The 20,339-nt window shown below is 41.4% G+C and overlaps 1 protein-coding gene across 1 annotated transcript in view; it reads left to right on the top strand.

The window, feature by feature from the left end:
• Positions 1 to 12,880: 12,880 nt before the first annotated feature.
• Positions 12,881 to 20,339, top strand: part of LOC116360054 (kelch-like protein 5) — a 32,196-nt gene continuing 24,737 nt past the window's right edge. The window contains 2 exon segments of the mRNA XM_074933807.1: positions 12,881 to 13,858; positions 15,841 to 16,029. Of these exon segments, the coding sequence (XP_074789908.1) occupies positions 13,269 to 13,858; positions 15,841 to 16,029 (779 nt within the window). The 5' untranslated portion in view covers positions 12,881 to 13,268.

The raw sequence follows: 20,339 nt of genomic DNA, 5'->3' as shown, positions 1-20,339 counted from the left end.
GTCTTGAAAGCACCATCAATCCCAGTTGTAAAGATTGGCTAGTCACTAGATAACATGGTCAGGACATTACTGGTATAGCAGGTAGACTAGTCACTAGATAAGATGGTCAGGACACTACTCTACTGGTACAGCAGGTAGACTAGTCACTAGATAAGATGGTCAGGACACTACTGGTACAGCAGGTAGACTAGTCACTAGATAGATGGTCGGGACACTACTGGTACAGCAGGTAGACTAGTCACTAGATAAGATGGTCGGGACACTACTCTACTGGTACAGCGGGTAGACTAGTCACTAGATAAGATGGTCAGGACACTACTCTACTGGTACAGCAGGTAGACTAGTCACTAGATAGATGGTCGGGACACTACTCTACTGGTACAGCGGGTAGACTAGTCACTAGATAGATGGTCAGGACACTACTCTACTGGTACAGCGGGTAGACTAGTCACTAGATAGATGGTCGGGACACTACTGGTACAGCAGGTAGACTAGTCACTAGATAAGATGGTCAGGACACTACTCTACTGGTACAGCAGGTAGACTAGTCACTAGATAGATGGTCGGGACACTACTCTACTGGTACAGCAGGTAGACTAGTCACTAGATAAGATGGTCAGGACACTACTGGTACAGCAGGTAGACTAGTCACTAGATAGATGGTCGGGACACTACTGGTACAGCAGGTAGACTAGTCACTAGATAAGATGGTCAGGACACTACTCTACTGGTACAGCAGGTAGACTAGTCACTAGATAAGATGGTCAGGACACTACTCTACTGGTACAGCAGGTAGACTAGTCACTAGATAAGATGGTCGGGACACTACTGGTACAGCGGGTAGACTAGTCACTAGATAAGATGGTCGGGACACTACTCTACTGGTACAGCGGGTAGACTAGTCACTAGATAGATGGTCGGGACACTACTGGTACAGCGGGTAGACTAGTCACTAGATAAGATGGTCAGGACACTACTCTACTGGTACAGCGGGTAGACTAGTCACTAGATAAGATGGTCGGGACACTACTCTACTGGTACAGCGGGTAGACTAGTCACTAGATAAGATGGTCGGGACACTACTCTACTGGTACAGCAGGTAGACTAGTCACTAGATAAGATGGTCAGGACACTACTGGTACATTCCTGTCTGTTAGATGTATGGTATATTACAGTAATAGTAGTGATTCCTGTCTGTATGGTATATTACAGTAATAGTAGTGATTCCAGTCTGTCTGCTAGATATATGGTATATTACAGTAATAGTAGTGATTCCTGTCTGTCTGCTAGATGTATGGTATATTACAGTAATAGTAGTGATTCCTGTCTGCTAGATGTATGGTATATTACAGTAATAGTAGTGATTCCTGTCTGCTAGATGTATGGTATATTACAGTAATAGTAGTGATTCCTGTCTGCTAGATGTATGGTATATTACAGTAATAGTAGTGATTCCAGTCTGCTAGATGTATGGTATATTACAGTAATAGTAGTGATTCCAGTCTGTATGGTATATTACAGTAATAGTAGTGATTCCTGTCTGTCTGCTAGATGTATGGTATATTACAGTAATAGTAGTGATTCCTGTCTGTATGGTATATTACAGTAATAGTAGTGATTCCTATCTGTCTGCTAGGTGTATGGTATATTACAGTAATAGTAGTGATTCCTGTCTGTCTGCTAGATGTATGGTATATTACAGTAATAGTAGTGATTCCTGTCTGTCTGCTAGATGTATGGTATATTACAGTAATAGTAGTGATTCCAGTCTGTCTGTTAGATGTATGGTATATTACAGTAATAGTAGTGATTCCTGTCTGATGTGTGGTATATTACAGTAATAGTAGTGATTCCTGTCTGTCTGCTAGATGTATGGTATATTACAGTAATAGTAGTGATTCCTGTCTGTTAGATGTATGGTATATTACAGTAATAGTAGTGATTCCTGTCTGATGTGTGGTATATTACAGTAATAGTAGTGATTCCTGTCTGTTAGATGTATGGTATATTACAGTAATAGTAGTGATTCCAGTCTGTATGGTATATTACAGTAATAGTAGTGATTCCTGTCTGCTAGATGTATGGTATATTACAGTAATAGTAGTGATTCCTGTCTGTCTGTTAGATGTATGGTATATTACAGTAATAGTAGTGATTCCAGTCTGTCTGCTAGATGTATGGTATATTACAGTAATAGTAGTGATTCCTGTCTGTCTGCTAGATGTATGGTATATTACAGTAATAGTAGTGATTCCTGTCTGTCTGCTAGATGTATGGTATATTACAGTAATAGTAGTGATTCCTGTCTGCTAGATGTATGGTATATTACAGTAATAGTAGTGATTCCTGTCTGCTAGATGTATGGTATATTACAGTAATAGTAGTGATTCCTGTCTGCTAGATGTATGGTATATTACAGTAATAGTAGTGATTCCAGTCTGCTAGATGTATGGTATATTACAGTAATAGTAGTGATTCCAGTCTGCTAGATGTATGGTATATTACAGTAATAGTAGTGATTCCAGTCTGTATGGTATATTACAGTAATAGTAGTGATTCCTGTCTGTCTGCTAGATGTATGGTATATTACAGTAATAGTAGTGATTCCTGTCTGTATGGTATATTACAGTAATAGTAGTGATTCCTATCTGTCTGCTAGGTGTATGGTATATTACAGTAATAGTAGTGATTCCTGTCTGTCTGCTAGATGTATGGTATATTACAGTAATAGTAGTGATTCCTGTCTGTCTGCTAGATGTATGGTATATTACAGTAATAGTAGTGATTCCAGTCTGTCTGTTAGATGTATGGTATATTACAGTAATAGTAGTGATTCCTGTCTGATGTGTGGTATATTACAGTAATAGTAGTGATTCCTGTCTGTCTGCTAGATGCATGGTATATTACAGTAATAGTAGTGATTCCTGTCTGTTAGATGTATGGTATATTACAGTAATAGTAGTGATTCCTGTCTGATGTGTGGTATATTACAGTAATAGTAGTGATTCCTGTCTGTTAGATGTATGGTATATTACAGTAATAGTAGTGATTCCAGTCTGTATGGTATATTACAGTAATAGTAGTGATTCCTGTCTGCTAGATGTATGGTATATTACAGTAATAGTAGTGATTCCTGTCTGTCTGTTAGATGTATGGTATATTACAGTAATAGTAGTGATTCCAGTCTGTCTGCTAGATGTATGGTATATTACAGTAATAGTAGTGATTCCTGTCTGTCTGCTAGATGTATGGTATATTACAGTAATAGTAGTGATTCCTGTCTGTATGGTATATTACGGTAATAGTAGTGATTCCTGTCTGTCTGCTAGATGTATGGTATATTACAGTAATAGTAGTGATTCCTGTCTGCTAGATGTATGGTATATTACAGTAATAGTAGTGATTCCTGTCTGTATGGTTTATTACAGTAATAGTAGTGATTCCAGTCTGTCTGCTAGATGTATGGTATATTACAGTAATAGTAGTGATTCCAGTCTGTCTGTTAGATGTATGGTATATTACAGTAATAGTAGTGATTCCTGTCTGCTAGATGTATGGTATATTACAGTAATAGTAGTGATTCCTGTCTGTCTGCTAGATGTATGGTATATTACAGTAATAGTAGTGATTCCTGTCTGTCTGCTAGATGTATGGTATATTACAGTAATAGTAGTGATTCCAGTCTGTATGGTATATTACAGTAATAGTAGTGATTCCTGTCTGTCTGCTAGATGTATGGTATATTACAGTAATAGTAGTGATTCCAGTCTGTCTGCTAGATGTATGGTATATTACAGTAATAGTAGTGATTCCTGTCTGTCTGCTAGATGTATGGTATATTACAGTAATAGTAGTGATTCCAGTCTGTCTGCTAGATGTATGGTATATTACAGTAATAGTAGTGATTCCTGTCTGTCTGCTAGATGTATGGTATATTACAGTAATAGTAGTGATTCCTGTCTGTCTGCTAGATGTATGGTATATTACAGTAATAGTAGTGATTCCTGTCTGTCTGCTAGATGTATGGTATATTACAGTAATAGTAGTGATTCCTGTCTGCTAGATGTATGGTATATTACAGTAATAGTAGTGATTCCTGTCTGTCTGCTAGATGTATGGTATATTACAGTAATAGTAGTGATTCCTGTCTGTATGGTATATTACGGTAATAGTAGTGATTCCTGTCTGTCTGCTAGATGTATGGTATATTACAGTAATAGTAGTGATTCCTGTCTGCTAGATGTATGGTATATTACAGTAATAGTAGTGATTCCTGTCTGTATGGTTTATTACAGTAATAGTAGTGATTCCAGTCTGTCTGCTAGATGTATGGTATATTACAGTAATAGTAGTGATTCCAGTCTGTCTGTTAGATGTATGGTATATTACAGTAATAGTAGTGATTCCTGTCTGCTAGATGTATGGTATATTACAGTAATAGTAGTGATTCCTGTCTGCTAGATGTATGGTATATTACAGTAATAGTAGTGATTCCTGTCTGTCTGCTAGATGTATGGTATATTACAGTAATAGTAGTGATTCCAGTCTGTCTGCTAGATGTATGGTATATTACAGTAATAGTAGTGATTCCTGTCTGTCTGCTAGATGTATGGTATATTACAGTAATAGTAGTGATTCCTGTCTGTCTGCTAGATGTATGGTATATTACAGTAATAGTAGTGATTCCTGTCTGTCTGCTAGATGTATGGTATATTACAGTAATAGTAGTGATTCCTGTCTGTTAGATGTATGGTATATTACAGTAATAGTAGTGATTCCTGTCTGTATGGTATATTACAGTAATAGTAGTGATTCCTGTCTGTCTGTTAGATGTATGGTATATTACAGTAATAGTGATTCCAGTCTGTATGGTATATTACAGTAATAGTAGTGATTCCTGTCTGTCTGCTAGATGTATGGTATATTACAGTAATAGTAGTGATTCCTGTCTGTATGGTATATTACAGTAATAGTAGTGATTCCAGTCTGTCTGCTAGATGTATGGTATATTACAGTAATAGTAGTGATTCCAGTCTGCTAGATGTATGGTATATTACAGTAATAGTAGTGATTCCAGTCTGTATGGTATATTACAGTAATAGTAGTGATTCCAGTCTGTATGGTATATTACAGTAATAGTAGTGATTCCTATCTGTCTGCTAGATGTATGGTATATTACAGTAATAGTAGTGATTCCTGTCTGCTAGATGTATGGTATATTACAGTAATAGTAGTGATTCCTGTCTGTTAGATGTATGGTATATTACAGTAATAGTAGTGATTCCAGTCTGTATGGTATATTACAGTAATAGTAGTGATTCCTGTCTGTCTGCTAGATGTATGGTATATTACAGTAATAGTAGTGATTCCTGTCTGTCTGCTAGATGTATGGTATATGACAGTAATAGTAGTGATTCCTGTCTGTCTGTTAGATGTATGGTATATTACAGTAATAGTAGTGATTCCTGTCTGTTAGATGTATGGTATATTACAGTAATAGTAGTGATTCCTGTCTGCTAGATGTATGGTATATTACAGTAATAGTAGTGATTCCAGTCTGTCTGCTAGATGTATGGTATATTACAGTAATAGTAGTGATTCCAGTCTGTCTGCTAGATGTATGGTATATTACAGTAATAGTAGTGATTCCTGTCTGCTAGATGTATGGTATATTACAGTAATAGTAGTGATTCCTGTCTGCTAGATGTATGGTATATTACAGTAATAGTAGTGATTCCTGTCTGCTAGATGTATGGTATATTACAGTAATAGTAGTGATTCCTGTCTGTCTGCTAGATGTATGGTATATTACAGTAATAGTAGTGATTCCTGTCTGTTAGATGTATGGTATATTACAGTAATAGTAGTGATTCCAGTCTGTCTGCTAGATGTATGGTATATTACAGTAATAGTAGTGATTCCTGTCTGTATGGTATATTACAGTAATAGTAGTGATTCCTGTCTGTCTGCTAGATGTATGGTATATTACAGTAATAGTAGTGATTCCTGTCTGTATGGTATATTACAGTAATAGTAGTGATTCCTGTCTGTCTGCTAGATGTATGGTATATTACAGTAATAGTAGTGATTCCTGTCTGCTAGATGTATGGTATATTACAGTAATAGTAGTGATTCCAGTCTGTCTGCTAGATGTATGGTATATTACAGTAATAGTAGTGATTCCTGTCTGTTAGATGTATGGTATATTACAGTAATAGTAGTGATTCCTGTCTGCTAGATGTATGGTATATTACAGTAATAGTAGTGATTCCTGTCTGCTAGATGTATGGTATATTACAGTAATAGTAGTGATTCCTGTCTGTCTGCTAGATGTATGGTATATTACAGTAATAGTAGTGATTCCTGTCTGTTAGATGTATGGTATATTACAGTAATAGTAGTGATTCCTGTCTGCTAGATGTATGGTATATTACAGTAATAGTAGTGATTCCAGTCTGTCTGCTAGATGTATGGTATATTACAGTAATTGTACTGATTCCAGTCTGCTAGATGTATGGTATATTACAGTAATAGTAGTGATTCCTGTCTGTCTGCTAGATGTATGGTATATTACAGTAATAGTAGTGATTCCAGTCTGTCTGTTAGATGTATGGTATATTACAGTAATAGTAGTGATTCCTGTCTGTCTGCTAGATGTATGGTATATTACAGTAATAGTAGTGATTCCTGTCTGTCTGCTAGATGTATGGTATATTACAGTAATAGTAGTGATTCCTGTCTGCTAGATGTATGGTATATTACAGTAATAGTAGTGATTCCTGTCTGCTAGATGTATGGTATATTACAGTAATAGTAGTGATTCCTGTCTGCTAGATGTATGGTATATTACAGTAATAGTAGTGATTCCAGTCAGTCTGCTAGATGTATGGTATATTACAGTAATAGTAGTGATTCCTATCTGTCTGCTAGATGTATGGTATATTACAGTAATAGTAGTGAATCCAGTCTGCTAGATGTATGGTATATTACAGTAATAGTAGTGATTCCTGTCTGTCTGCTAGATGTATGGTATATTACAGTAATAGTAGTGATTCCTGTCTGTATGGTATATTACAGTAATAGTAGTGATTCCTGTCTGTCTGCTAGATGTATGGTATATTACAGTAATAGTAGTGATTCCAGTCTGTCTGCTAGATGTATGGTATATTACAGTAATAGTAGTGATTCCTGTCTGTATGGTATATTACAGTAATAGTAGTGATTCCTGTCTGCTAGATGTATGGTATATTACAGTAATAGTAGTGATTCCTGTCTGCTAGATGTATGGTATATTACAGTAATAGTAGTGATTCCTGTCTGCTAGATGTATGGTATATTACAGTAATAGTAGTGATTCCTGTCTGCTAGATGTATGGTATATTACAGTAATAGTAGTGATTCCTGTCTGCTAGATGTATAGTATATTACAGTAATAGTAGTGATTCCTGTCTGCTAGATGTATGGTATATTACAGTAATAGTAGTGATTCCAGTCTGTATGGTATATTACAGTAATAGTAGTGATTCCTGTCTGTCTGCTAGATGTATGGTATATTACAGTAATAGTAGTGATTCCTGTCTGTCTGCTAGATGTATGGTATTTTACAGTAATAGTAGTGATTCCTGTCTGCTAGATGTATGGTATATTACAGTAATAGTAGTGATTCCTGTCTGTCTGCTAGATGTATGGTATATTACAGTAATAGTAGTGATTCCTGTCTGTCTGCTAGATGTATGGTATATTACAGTAATAGTAGTGATTCCTGTCTGCTAGATGTATGGTATATTACAGTAATTGTAGTGATTCCAGTCACGTCCTGCAGCCCAGCTTGTTCAATAGGACTGAAATAGACCCTCTGGATATGAAGCCATCAGGAAGATGGGAAGTTACACACACAGATGTACGCACGGACACACACACACACACACACACACACACACACACACACACACACACACATCAGTCCATTGAAAAAAAACACATGATGTGTGTTCTATTGTGTAGATATGAGGTAGGAAGCCTGACTATATAGCTGCTAGAGAGCAAGGTCCCCTCCCTCTCACCCTCCTCTCTCCTCCCTCTCTCTCTCTCCTCCCTCTCTTCACAGGGCTGTGTAAATTATTAAAGAATGCTCTTTATTTGGCTGTAAACATGTCTCTCTCTCTCTCTCTCCTCTCTCTCTCTCTCCTCTCCTCCACCCTCCTCTCCTCCCTCCCTCTCACCCTCCTCTCCTCCCTCCCTCTCACCCTCCTCTCTCTCCCTCCTCCCTCCTCCCCTCCTCTCCTCCACCCTCCTCCCTCTCTCTCTCTCTCTCTCTCTCCTCCACCCTCCTCTCTCTCTCCTCCACCCTCCTCTCTCTCCCCCTCCTCTCTCTCTCCTCCACCCTCCTCTCTCTCCCCCTCCTCCCTCCCTCTCTCCTCCCTCTCTCTCTCTCCCTCCTCCCCCCCCTCTCCTCTCCTCTCCCCCCTCTCCTCTCCTCACCCTCCTCCCTCTCTCTCACCCTCCTCCCTCTCTCTCTCCCCCCTCCCTCTCCTCTCCTCACCCTCCTCTCTCTCTCTCTCTCTCTCCCTCCTCCCTCCCCCCCCCTCCTCTCCTCACCCTCCTCTCTCTCTCTCTCTCTCTCTCCCTCCTCCCTCCCCCCCTCTCCTCTCCTCTCCTCACCCTCCTCCCTCTCTCTCTCTCCCTCCTCCCTCCTCCCCCCCTCTCCTCACCCTCCTCCCTCTCTTCACAGGGCTGAGTAAATTATTAAAGACTGCTCTTTATTTTGCTGTAAACGTGTCTCTCTCTCTCCAACCATTTAGTGCGTGTGTGTGTGTGTGCGTGTGTGAGAGAGAGAGAGTCTGAGGAGTGCAGTTTGAAAAGGGTCTCTGCTGCTCCGCTGTCAATACACACACACACACACACACACATTCCCTCAGAATCATGAAAGAGAGCGACAGAGTGAGAGAGAGGTCGAGTGTTATTGGCTGGTTCGATGAGATTGAACGATAAGAATGCTTAGCTTCCAACATACACACACACTGCGTGCACGGACACACACACACACTCACACACACACACACTGCGTGCATGGACACACACACACACACTCACACTCACACACACACACACACCCAATCGCCGGGGCATTGGAAAGAGAGAAACAGCCGTGTTGAGAAGTAATGATTTGATTGGCTATATAGATCAGGTCCCAGGATACCTCAGATACCCAACTCACAGGAGAGAGAGAGAGACTGTGTGTGTGTGTGTGTGTGTAACTTTGGTGTGGATTTTACAGTGAAATGCTTATGAGACTTTCCCAACAAGGCCAGAGTTTTAAAATGGTAATGAGAAAAAATATAATGGAGCTATATACAGGAAGTACCAGATCTATGTGGAGCTATATACAGGAAGTAGCAGATCAATGTGGAGCTATATACAGGAAGTACCAGATCTATGTGGAGCTATATACAGGAAGTAGCAGATCAATGTGGAGCTATATACAGGAAGTACCAGATCTATGTGGAGCTATATACAGGAAGTACCAGATCTATGTGCAGAGGTATTTGAGGTAGATATGTACATTAAGGCAGGGTAAAGTGACTAGGCATCAGGATAGATAATAATAAGGTATTTGAGGTAGATATGTACATTAAGGCAGGGTAAAGTGACTAGACATCAGGATAGATAATAATAAGGTATTTGAGGTAGATATGTCCATGAAGGCAGGGTAAAGTGACTAGACATCAGGATAGATAATAATAAGGTATTTGAGGTAGATATGTACATGAAGGCAGGGTAAAGTGACTAGACATCAGGATAGATAATAATAAGGTATTTGAGGTAGATATGTCCATGAAGGCAGGGTAAAGTGACATCAGGATAGATAATAATAAGGTATTTGAGGTAGATATGTACATGAAGGCAGGGTAAAGTGACATCAGGATAGATAATAATAAGGTATTTGAGGTAGATATGTCCATGAAGGCAGGGTAAAGTGACATCAGGATAGATAATAATAAGGTATTTGAGGTAGATATGTACATGAAGGCAGGGTAAAGTGACTAGACATCAGGATAGATAATAATAAGGTATTTGAGGTAGATATGTACATGAAGGCAGGGTAAAGTGACTAGACATCAGGATAGATAATAATAAGGTATTTGAGGTAGATATGTACATGAAGGCAGGGTAAAGTAAATGCCAATTTCCCAGAATTCTCGTCTGGAAATGCGTCTACTGTAATTCCAGCTCTGCTCTCCAGTGATTATGATCACACACACACACACACACACACACACACACACACACACACACACTTCCACTTCCTGGAGTGTCATGGCAGGGATGTGAGGAGGATATTGAAGTATGGAAGGGTAGAGAGAGAGCGGAGGAGACTTTGAACATAATTCATAGAATGTAGACTGATCATCGGGCACAGGATGGATGGTGTGTGTTAGGTTATCATCAGTCTGTAGATGGATGGTGTGTGTGTGTGTGTTAGGTTATCATCAGTCTGTAGATGGATGGTGTGTGTGTGTGTGTTAGGTTATTGTCAGTCTGTAGATGGATGGTGTGTGTGTGTGTGTGTTAGGTTATCGTCAGTCTGTAGATGGATGGTGTGTGTGTGTTAGGTTATCGTCAGTCTGTAGATGGATGGTGTGTGTGTGTTAGGTTATCGTCAGTCTGTAGATGGATGGTGTGGGTGTGTTAGGTTATCGTCAGTCTGTAGATGGATGGTGTGGGTGTGTTAGGTTATCGTCAGTCTGTAGATGGATGGTGTGTGTGTGTGTTAGGTTATCGTCAGTCTGTAGATGGATGGTGTGTGTGTTAGGTTATCGTCAGTCTGTAGATGGATGGTGTGTGTGTGTGTGTTAGGTTATCGTCCGTCTGTAGATGGATGGTGTGTGTGTGTGTGTGTGTGTTAGGTTATCATCAGTCTGTAGATGGACGGTGTGAGTCCCTGGCTTCGCCCAGGGACAAACCACGTTCGCTGTCTGTAGAGGGCCTCTGCCAAGCGACCAATCTGTCTGAAGGGTGTGGTCGCTGAGTGACCAATCACTCTTGAGTTTCATTTCTCCTCAGAGTCTCGTTCCAACTCTTCTAAGAAACTCTCCTTCTCTGTGGTTGTAGAGTGTGTGTGTGTGTGTGTGTGTGGTTGTAGAGTGTGTGTGTGGTTGTAGAGTGTGTGTGTGGTTGTAGAGTGTGTGTGTGGTTGTAGAGTGTGTGTGGTTGTAGAGTGTGTGTGGTTGTAGAGTGTGAGTGTGTGTGTGTGGTTGTAGAGTGTGTGTGTGGTTGTAGAGTGTGTGTGTGTGGTTGTAGAGTGGGCCAGTCCTCTTCTGGCTGTACCTGGTGGAGATTATAAACCTAGAGAGGAACCAGGCTCTGAGGGGTGGCCAGTCCTCTTCTGGCTGTGCCGGGTGGAGATTATAAACCTAGAGAGGAACCAGGCTATGAGGGGTGGCCAGTCCTCTTCTGGCTGTGCCTGGTGGAGATTATAAACCTAGAGAGGAACCAGGCTCTGAGGGGTGGCCAGTCCTCTTCTGGCTGTGCCTGGTGGAGATTAGAAACCTAGAGAGGAACCAGGCTCTGAGGGGTGGCCAGTCCTCTTCTGGCTGTGCCTGGTGGAGATTAGAAACCTAGAGAGGAACCAGGCTCTGAGGGGTGGGGCCAGTCCTCTTCTGGCTGTGCCTGGTGGAGATTAGAAACCTAGAGAGGAACCAGGCTATGAGGGGTGGCCAGTCCTCTTCTGGCTGTGCCTGGTGGAGATTAGAACAGAACATGGCCAAGATAATTGGTCCTCGGGGATCCACTCAGCCATTAACAATCTCTGGGAATGCTGCAATGCAGATGAAGAGAGGAGATGAGGAACAGACCGAGTTCTTCTCAGTTGGTTCTAAGTGCAGATGGAGATGGAGAGAGGAGAGGTGACCGGGAAGAGAGGAGATGAGGAACAGACCGAGTTCTTCTCAGTTGGTTCTAAGGACACACTTTAGGGTTCCTTTGGTCCCTCTGTAGGGTCCAGTTCATTAGATGAGAGAGACAGTGTCCATCTCCTCATTGCTCCCTAATTCATTAGATGAGAGAGACAGTGTCCGTCTCCTCATTGCTCCCTAATTCATTAGATGAGAGAGACAGTGTCCATCGCCTCATTGCTCTCTAATTCATTAGATGAGACAGTGTCCATCTCCTCATTGCTCTCCAGAGAGACAGTGTCCATCTCCTCATTGCTCCCTAATTCATTAGATGAGAGAGACAGTGTCCATCGCCTCATTGCTCTCTAGTTCATTAGATGAGAGAGACAGTGTCCATCGCCTCATTGCTCTCTAAATCATTAGATGAGACAGTGTCCATCTCCTCATTGCTCTCCAGAGAGACAGTGTCCATCTCCTCATTGCTCCCTAATTCATTAGATGAGAGAGACAGTGTCCATCTCCTCATTGCTCCCTAATTCATTAGATGAGAGACAGTGTCCATCGCCTCATTGCTCTCTAATTCATTAGATGAGAGAGACCGTGTCCATCTCCTCATTGCTCTCCAGAGAGACAGTGTCCATCTCCTCATTGCTCTCCAGAGAGACAGTGTCCATCTCCTCATTGCTCTCTAGTTCATTTAATGAGAGAGACAGTGTCCATCGCCTCATTGCTCTCTAGTTCATTAGATGAGACACCGTGTCCATCTCCTCATTGCTCTCTAATTCATTAGATGAGAGAATAATGAATGCCTTACACACACACCTTATTGTTCTATACCACCAGAATATTCTATTTTCCACGTGTAAAATTTTGCCTGGTTTGTGCATAAAGCGTTTGACACAATAAATTTCCTTTCGTATGGATGAAGGACTGTGTGTGTGTTTTATGTGGTGGTAATTTTATACACACAGAGATAGTGGCCCAATTACGAGCGCCGTTGTGCCGTTGCAACGTGGAGAGAGAGAGAGCGGGTGTGTGCGTGTTGTCGGTGAGCACCAGCATAGGAGGGAGAGGAGAAAAGACAACTCCTACACCGTGTTCTTTTGGAAACAGAACGGAGTGCTGTCTCTCCCTCTTCTCCTCCTCCTCCTCAAGCCTCTCTTCCTCAGTTGTAACCGTGGGGTTTCATAGAGAGCTGTAGTACAGTAGCGACGGTAACTAGGTACGTTCTCCGGGACATTTCTCCCTCTTCTCCTCCTCCTCAAGCCTCTCTTCCTCAGTTGTAACCGTGGGGTTTCATAGAGAGCTGTAGTACAGTAGCGACGGTAACTAGGTACGAGCTCCGGGACATTTCTCCCGGTCTCCAGAGCCTGAATGTCAACCAGCGGCTCCTCTTCTCTGCGGAAAGACTTCGATGTGAAGCAGATTCTCCGGAGTCGATGGAGGTGGTTCGGTCACCCGGCTGCTCCCCCGCCCCACAACCCCCCGCTAGGAGACTTGTTTACCGGGAGAGGAGCAGGGGCCAGCCCCGGAGAGTACCAGAGCCCCTCTGTTCGTGTCTGTTCTACCAGTAACGGAACCGGTACAGGAAATAATTGCATAGTAGCAGTTGGAACTAGCGATAACGGTAGTTGTAGTGGTAATAGTTCATGCAACGCCAATAACAGCAAGTTTACGGATAATTATGTTGGGAGTCCCACTGATAACCTCCCGGTAACAGCGTTTGCAGCCGCGGCAGCTGGACATTCCTCTTGTCCGCGGTCCTTCAGCCAACCGGAGTGGGTCACCCGGTTGTCTGTCTCTCACTCTCGGCCGGTAACAGACATAGAGCGCCCCGCGGACGGCTCATCGCTCCTCCAACCGGCGGTACCGGAGGCGTCTGTTCCCGAGGCTGAAGAGGAGACTAGACTGACCGGAACCGAGAGTAATAATAACCGCGACGACATTGCCTCCAGCTCCTGCAGGTATGAGGAGAATGAGTTTAGCTTGTTGTCTCCTCTCGGTGCTTTAACGTAGGTCTGTGTTTCAGCTAACTTTCGGTTAGCTTTCTGTTAGCCTGCCTACTTTCTGTTAGCCTGCCTACTTTCTGTTAGCCTGCCTACTTTCTGTTAGCCTGCCTACTTTCTGTTAGCCTGCCTACTTTCTGTTAGCCTGCCTACTTTCTGTTAGCCTGCCTACTTTTTGTACAAAGTTAAATTCTCTATAGATTTTTACTGAATGGTCAACTTTGTATAGCAAGCAGCATTCAACATAGGTCTACCGTATATAGGACGCTCGCTGTAGGTCTACCGTATATAGGACGCTCGCTGTATGTGTACCGTATATAGGACGCTCGCTGTGGGTCTACCGTATATAGGACGCTCGCTGTGGGTCTACCGTATATAGGACGCTCGCTGTATGTCTACCGTATATAGGAGGCTCGCTGTATGTCTACCGTATATAGGAGGCTCGCTGTGGGTCTACCGTATATAGGACGCTCGCTGTAGGTCTACCGTATATAGGACGCTCGCTGTATGTCTACCGTATATAGGAGGCTCGCTGTATGTCTACCGTATATAGGAGGCTCGCTGTATGTCTACCGTATATAGGAGGCTCGCTGTATGTCTACCGTATATAGGAGGCTCGCTGTATGTCTACCGTATATAGGAGGCTCGCTGTATGTCTACCGTATATAGGAGGCTCGCTGTATGTCTACCGTATATAGGAGGCTCGCTGTATGTCTACCGTGTATAATATGTGAGGAAGTTATAGGCATAAATATCACAACCCCACCAACAAATGCTAACCTCCCCTGTTATTGTAATGGTGAGAGGTTAGCATGTCTTGGTGGTATGATATACAATGCTAACCTCCCCTGTTATTGTAATGGTGAGAGGTTAGCATGTCTTGGTGGTATGATATAAAATGCTAACCTCCCCTGTTATTGTAATGGTGAGAGGTTAGCATGTCTTGGGGGTATGATATAAAATGCTAACCTCCCCTGTTATTGTAATGGTGAGAGGTTAGCATGTCTTGGTGGTATGATATAAAATGCTAACCTCCCCTGTTATTGTAATGGTGAGAGGTTAGCATGTCTTGGGGGTATGATATAAAATGCTAACCTCCCCTGTTATTGTAATGGTGAGAGGTTAGCATGTCTTGGTGCTATGATATAAAATGCTAACCTCCCCTGTTATAGTAATGGTGAGAGGTTAGCATGTCTTGGGGCTATGATATAAAATGCTAACCTCCCCTGTTATTGTAATGGTGAGAGGTTAGCATGTCTTGGTGGTATGATATAAAATGCTAACACCTCCCTGTCATTGTAATGGTGAGAGGTTAGCATGTCTTGGTGGTATGACATTTGTGCATCTAACTTTCTCACTCATCATTATTCACGATTCATTCAGGATTGTCCAACCCAGCAGCGTTGCAGTTCTTGACACACTCAAACCGGTGCGCCTGGTACCTACTACCATAAAGGCACTTAAATCTTTAGTCTGACCATTCACCCTCTGAATGGCACACAGACACAATCCATGTCTCAATTATCTCAAGGCTTAAAAATCCTTCTTTAACCCGTCTCCTCTCCTTCATCTACACTGATTGAAGTGGATCTAATAAGTGTCATCAATAAGGGATCATTGTTTTCACCTGGATTCACCTGGTCAGTCTGCGTCATGGAGAGAAAGAGCAGGTGTTCATGTATTGTATACTCAGTGTTTTCAGTCCTTCAGACGGTACTCCTCGTCTTAATGTTTTGTATTCTCAGTGTATACAGTCCTTTATACAGTCCTTCAGATGGCGCAGACTAAATTGCAGTGTGTGTCCTGCTATGGTCTTGGTTGCCATAGACCGACAATTAAAACACTATCTTGAAAGTGTGTGTGTGTGTGTGTGTGTGTACATCGTGTCTTTCTCTCGCACTAGTTAAATAAAGTCAATAAAATACATTGTGTGTGTGTAGGACTTCCAACAGCAGCACAACGCTGTCCTCATGTGTGTCGATGGAACCGTGTGTGTCCCCCGACGAGTGTGTGTACACGGCTCACACACACGCAGACCTGACCTTCAGCAGGATGGAGACCTACCTCCGAACCAAGCAGCTGTGTGACGTCACTCTGGTGGCGGGGGACAGGAGGATACCTGCTCACAGGTAACACACACACACACAGTTGGAGTCATTAAAACTCGTTTTACATCCACTCCAACAAATTTCTTGTTAACAAACTATTGTTTTGTCAAGTCGGTTAGGACATCTACTTTGTGCAGGACACAATTCATTTTTCCAAGAATTGTTTACAGACAGATTATTTCATTTATAATTCACAGTATCACAATTCCAGTGGGTCAGAAGTTTACATACAAGTTTACATACACTTAAGTTGTTAGTTCTGTAGTTTGATATTAGCCCCATTTAACGTATGGACCATCGTCCCCGGCAACAATAGGGACTTATGTAGTGGGGAGAGAAGGGTGTGTTTCATAGTTTACAACCAATGTCTGTTCACTTGGGCGGGGCCACGGAGTGAGCAGAGTTTACAACCAATGTCTGTTCACATGGGCGGGGCCACGGAGTGAACAGAATTTACCTTATGGAAACAATTCTCACATTTAGAAGCTAAAATTACATTTTAATCTTTTCACAAATAGTTTCATATTTAAACATTTAAATTGCACAACAATTCCATGTGAATCTGATAAACTGTATCTTGGAAAGTCTACACATTCTAGTTATGTCGTCCTATCATCAGTAATAATGTCTCAGACGACAACTGGTCTGACATCATATTCATTAAGTACCAACGCATATTTTCAACTGGTTAGTAGAGAGAGAGGAAAGGGGGGGGGAAGGTATTTATGGGGGTCATAAACCTGACCAACAGGCCAACGTCATGACAACAGATTGAACTCTTTGGCCTGAATGCCAAGCGTCACGTCTGGAGGAAACCTTGCACCATCCCTGCGGTGAAGCATGGTGGTGGCAGCATGATGCTGTGGGGTTTGTTTTTCAGCAGCAGGGACTGGGAGACTAGTCAGGATCGAGGGGAAAATGATGATGAATGGAGCGAAGTACGGAGAGATCCTTGATGAAAACCTGCTCCAGAGCGCTCCGGACCTCAGACTGGGGCTAAGGTTCAACTTCCACTAGGAAAACGACCTTAAACACGTTACCAAGACAACCCAAGTGGCTTCGGGAACAAGACTCTGAATGTCCTTCAGTGTCGCAGCCGGAGCCCAGACTTCAACCTGATCGAACATCTCTGGAGAAACCTGAAAATAGCTGTGCAGCGACGCTCCCCATCCAACCCGACAGAGCTTGAGAGGATCTGCAGAGATTGTAGCGTCATACCCAAGAAGACTCGAGGCTGTAATCACTGCCGAAGGTGCATCAACAAAGCACTGAGTAAAAGGGTCTGAATACTTATGGAAATGTGACATTTGTATTTTTAATTAAAACACATAAGATGTGTCTATATATTGAAAAATACAGAACAGAAGATTCTCAGTCGACCCAGATGTGTTTTAGTCGAGGACAGACCTACACTGTTATATTATACAGAACAGAAGATTCTCAGTCGACCCAGATGTGTTTTAGTCGAGGACAGACCTACACTGTTATATTATACAGAACAGAAGACTCTCAGTCGACCCAGATGTGTTTTAGTCGGGGACAGACCTACACTGTCACACCCAGACACACACCAGGCCTCTTTTCCCCCATAATGCATCTCATTATAAAGGGGAACTATAGATGACAGATGTCCTATATTGGTACTACAGAACATAACTGTCATTTCCATTTCCTAATTTCTCTCACTCTCACTCTACTCTACTCTACTCTACTCTACTCTACTCTACTCTACTCTACTCTACTCTTACTCTACTCTTACTCTACTCTTACTCTACTCTTACTCTACTCTTCCTCTCCTCTCCTCTCCTCTCCTCTCCTCTCCTCTCCTCTCCTCTCCTCTCCTCTCCTCTCCTCTCCTCTCCTCTCCTCTCCTCTCCTCTCCTCTCCTCTCCTCTCCTCTCCTCTCCTCTCCTCTCCTCTCCTCTCCTCTCCTCTCCTCTCCTCTCCTCTCCTCTCCTCTCACTCTCACTCTCACTCTCACTCTCACTCTCACTCTCACTCTTACTCTTACTCTTACTCTTACTCTTACTCTTACTCTACTCCTTTCTTCTGAAGGACATGCATATATATACATGGGTTTTTCTTTATTTGGACTATTTTCTACATTAGAATAATAGAAAAGAAGAAATCAAGAAATCACAAATATGGAATCATGTAGTAACCAAAAAAGTGTTAAACAAATTAAAATATATTTGAGATTCTTTTTCCAACAGTCTTGAAGGAGTTCCCACATATGCTGAGCACTTGTTGGCTGCTTTTCCTTCACTCTGTGGTCCAACTCATCCCAAACCATTTCAGTTGGGTTGAGGTCGGGTGATTGTGGAATGTAAAAAATAAATAAATAAAAAATACCCTTGAATGAGTAGTTGTGTCAAACTTTTGACTGGTCCTGTACATGGATCTGATTCTCACAGATACTTTTTGTGAATAGATTGATTGAAGGAATTGATTGTTGATTGATTGAAGGAATTGATTGTTGATTGATTGAAGGAATTGATTGTTGATTGATTGAAGGAATTGATTGTTGATTGATTGAAGGAATTGATTGTTGATTGATTGAAGGAATTGATTGTTGATTGATTGAAGGAATTGATTGTTGATTGATTGAAGGAATTGATTGTTGATTGATTGAAGGAATTGATTGTTGATTGATTGAAGGAATTGATTGAAGGAATTGATTGAAGGAATTGATTGAAGGAATTGATTGTTGATTGATTGAAGGAATTGAATGTTGATTGATTGAAGGAATTGAATGTTGATTGATTGAAGAAATTGATTGTTGATTGATTGAAGAAATTGATTGTTGATTGATTGAAGAAATTGAATGTTGATTGATTGAAGAAATTGAATGTTGATTGATTGAAGGAATTGATTGTTGATTGATTGAAGGAATTGATTGTTGATTGATTGAAGGAATTGATTGTTTGATTGAAGGAATTGATTGTTGATTGATTGAAGGAATTGATTGTTGATTGATTGATTGAAGGAATTGATTGTTGATTGATTGAAGGAATTGATTGTTGATTGATTGAAGGAATTGATTGTTGATTGATTGAAGGAATTGATTGTTGATTGATTGAAGGAATTGATTGTTGATTGATTGAAGGAATTGATTGTTGATTGATTGAAGGAATTGATTGAAGGAATTGATTGAAGGAATTGATTTTAGTTTGAAAAAAGGGATTTGATGTGTCGACCAAAAACAATGAATTAAAAAAACGAAGAAATTGTTAATGTAAAAACACAACTTTTTTAAATGAAATAAATGTTTGGTTTACATGGTTTATAACCTTTTATTGTGAAGGGCACATCTCATTCCGTCAGTGGTTTATAACCTTTTATTGTGAAGGGCACATCTCATTCCGTCAGTGGTTTATAACCTTTTATTGTGAAGGGCACATCTCATTCCGTCAGTGGTTTATAACCTTTTATTGTGAAGGGCACATCTCATTCCGTCAGTGGTTTATAACCTTTTATTGTGAAGGGCACATCTCATTCCGTCAGTGGTTTATAACCTTTTATTGTGAAGGGCACATCTCATTCCTTCAGTGGTTTATAACCTTTTATTGTGAAGGGCACATCTCATTCCGTCAGTGGTTTATAACCTTTTATTGTGAAGGGCACATCTCATTCCGTCAGTGGTTTATAACCTTTTATTGTGAAGGGCACATCTCATTCCTTCAGTGGTTGATAACCTTTTATTGTGAAGGGTGCATCTCATTCAGTCAGTGGTTTATAACCTTTTATTGTGAAGGGCGCATCTCATTCCGTCAGTGGTTTATAACCTTTTATTGTCTTAACATTTAAGTCCTTTCTTTCCTCTCTCTGTCTCTGTCTCTGTCTCTCTCTCTGTCTCTGTCTCTGTCTCTCTCTCTGTCTCTGTCTGTCTCTCTCTCTCTGTCTCTCTCTCTCTGTCTGTCTGTCTCTCTCTGTCTCTGTCTCTCTCTCTCTCTGTCTCTCTCTCTCTGTCTCTCTTCCATCCTTCTAAGCTCCTCTACAATGAAAGATGTGTGTGGAAATTGAACAAATCTCTGCCCCCTATAGTACATTTTCTAATATATTTGTGCGTGATGAAAGCCTTATTTTTCTCTCTTTCTTTCTCTTTCTCTCTCTGTGCTGAGAAAGTCCCATTAGTTTGAACATCTGAATTCCCCTCCCTTCCTCCCTGTCAGATTGGTCCTGTCTCTCTCTCTCTCTGTCAATTCAATTCAATTCAATTCAAGGGCTTTATTGGCATGGGAAACATGTGTTAACATTGCCAAAGCAAGTGAGGTAGATAATATATAAAGTGAAATAAACAATAAAAATGAACATTACACATACAGAAGTTT

This window comes from Oncorhynchus kisutch, unplaced genomic scaffold (assembly GCF_002021735.2).
Source record: "Oncorhynchus kisutch isolate 150728-3 unplaced genomic scaffold, Okis_V2 Okis07a-Okis12b_hom, whole genome shotgun sequence".
NCBI lineage: Eukaryota > Metazoa > Chordata > Actinopteri > Salmoniformes > Salmonidae > Oncorhynchus > Oncorhynchus kisutch.
Note: the sequence above shows the minus strand (reverse complement) of the source record. Positions and strands in the feature narration are given on the sequence as shown.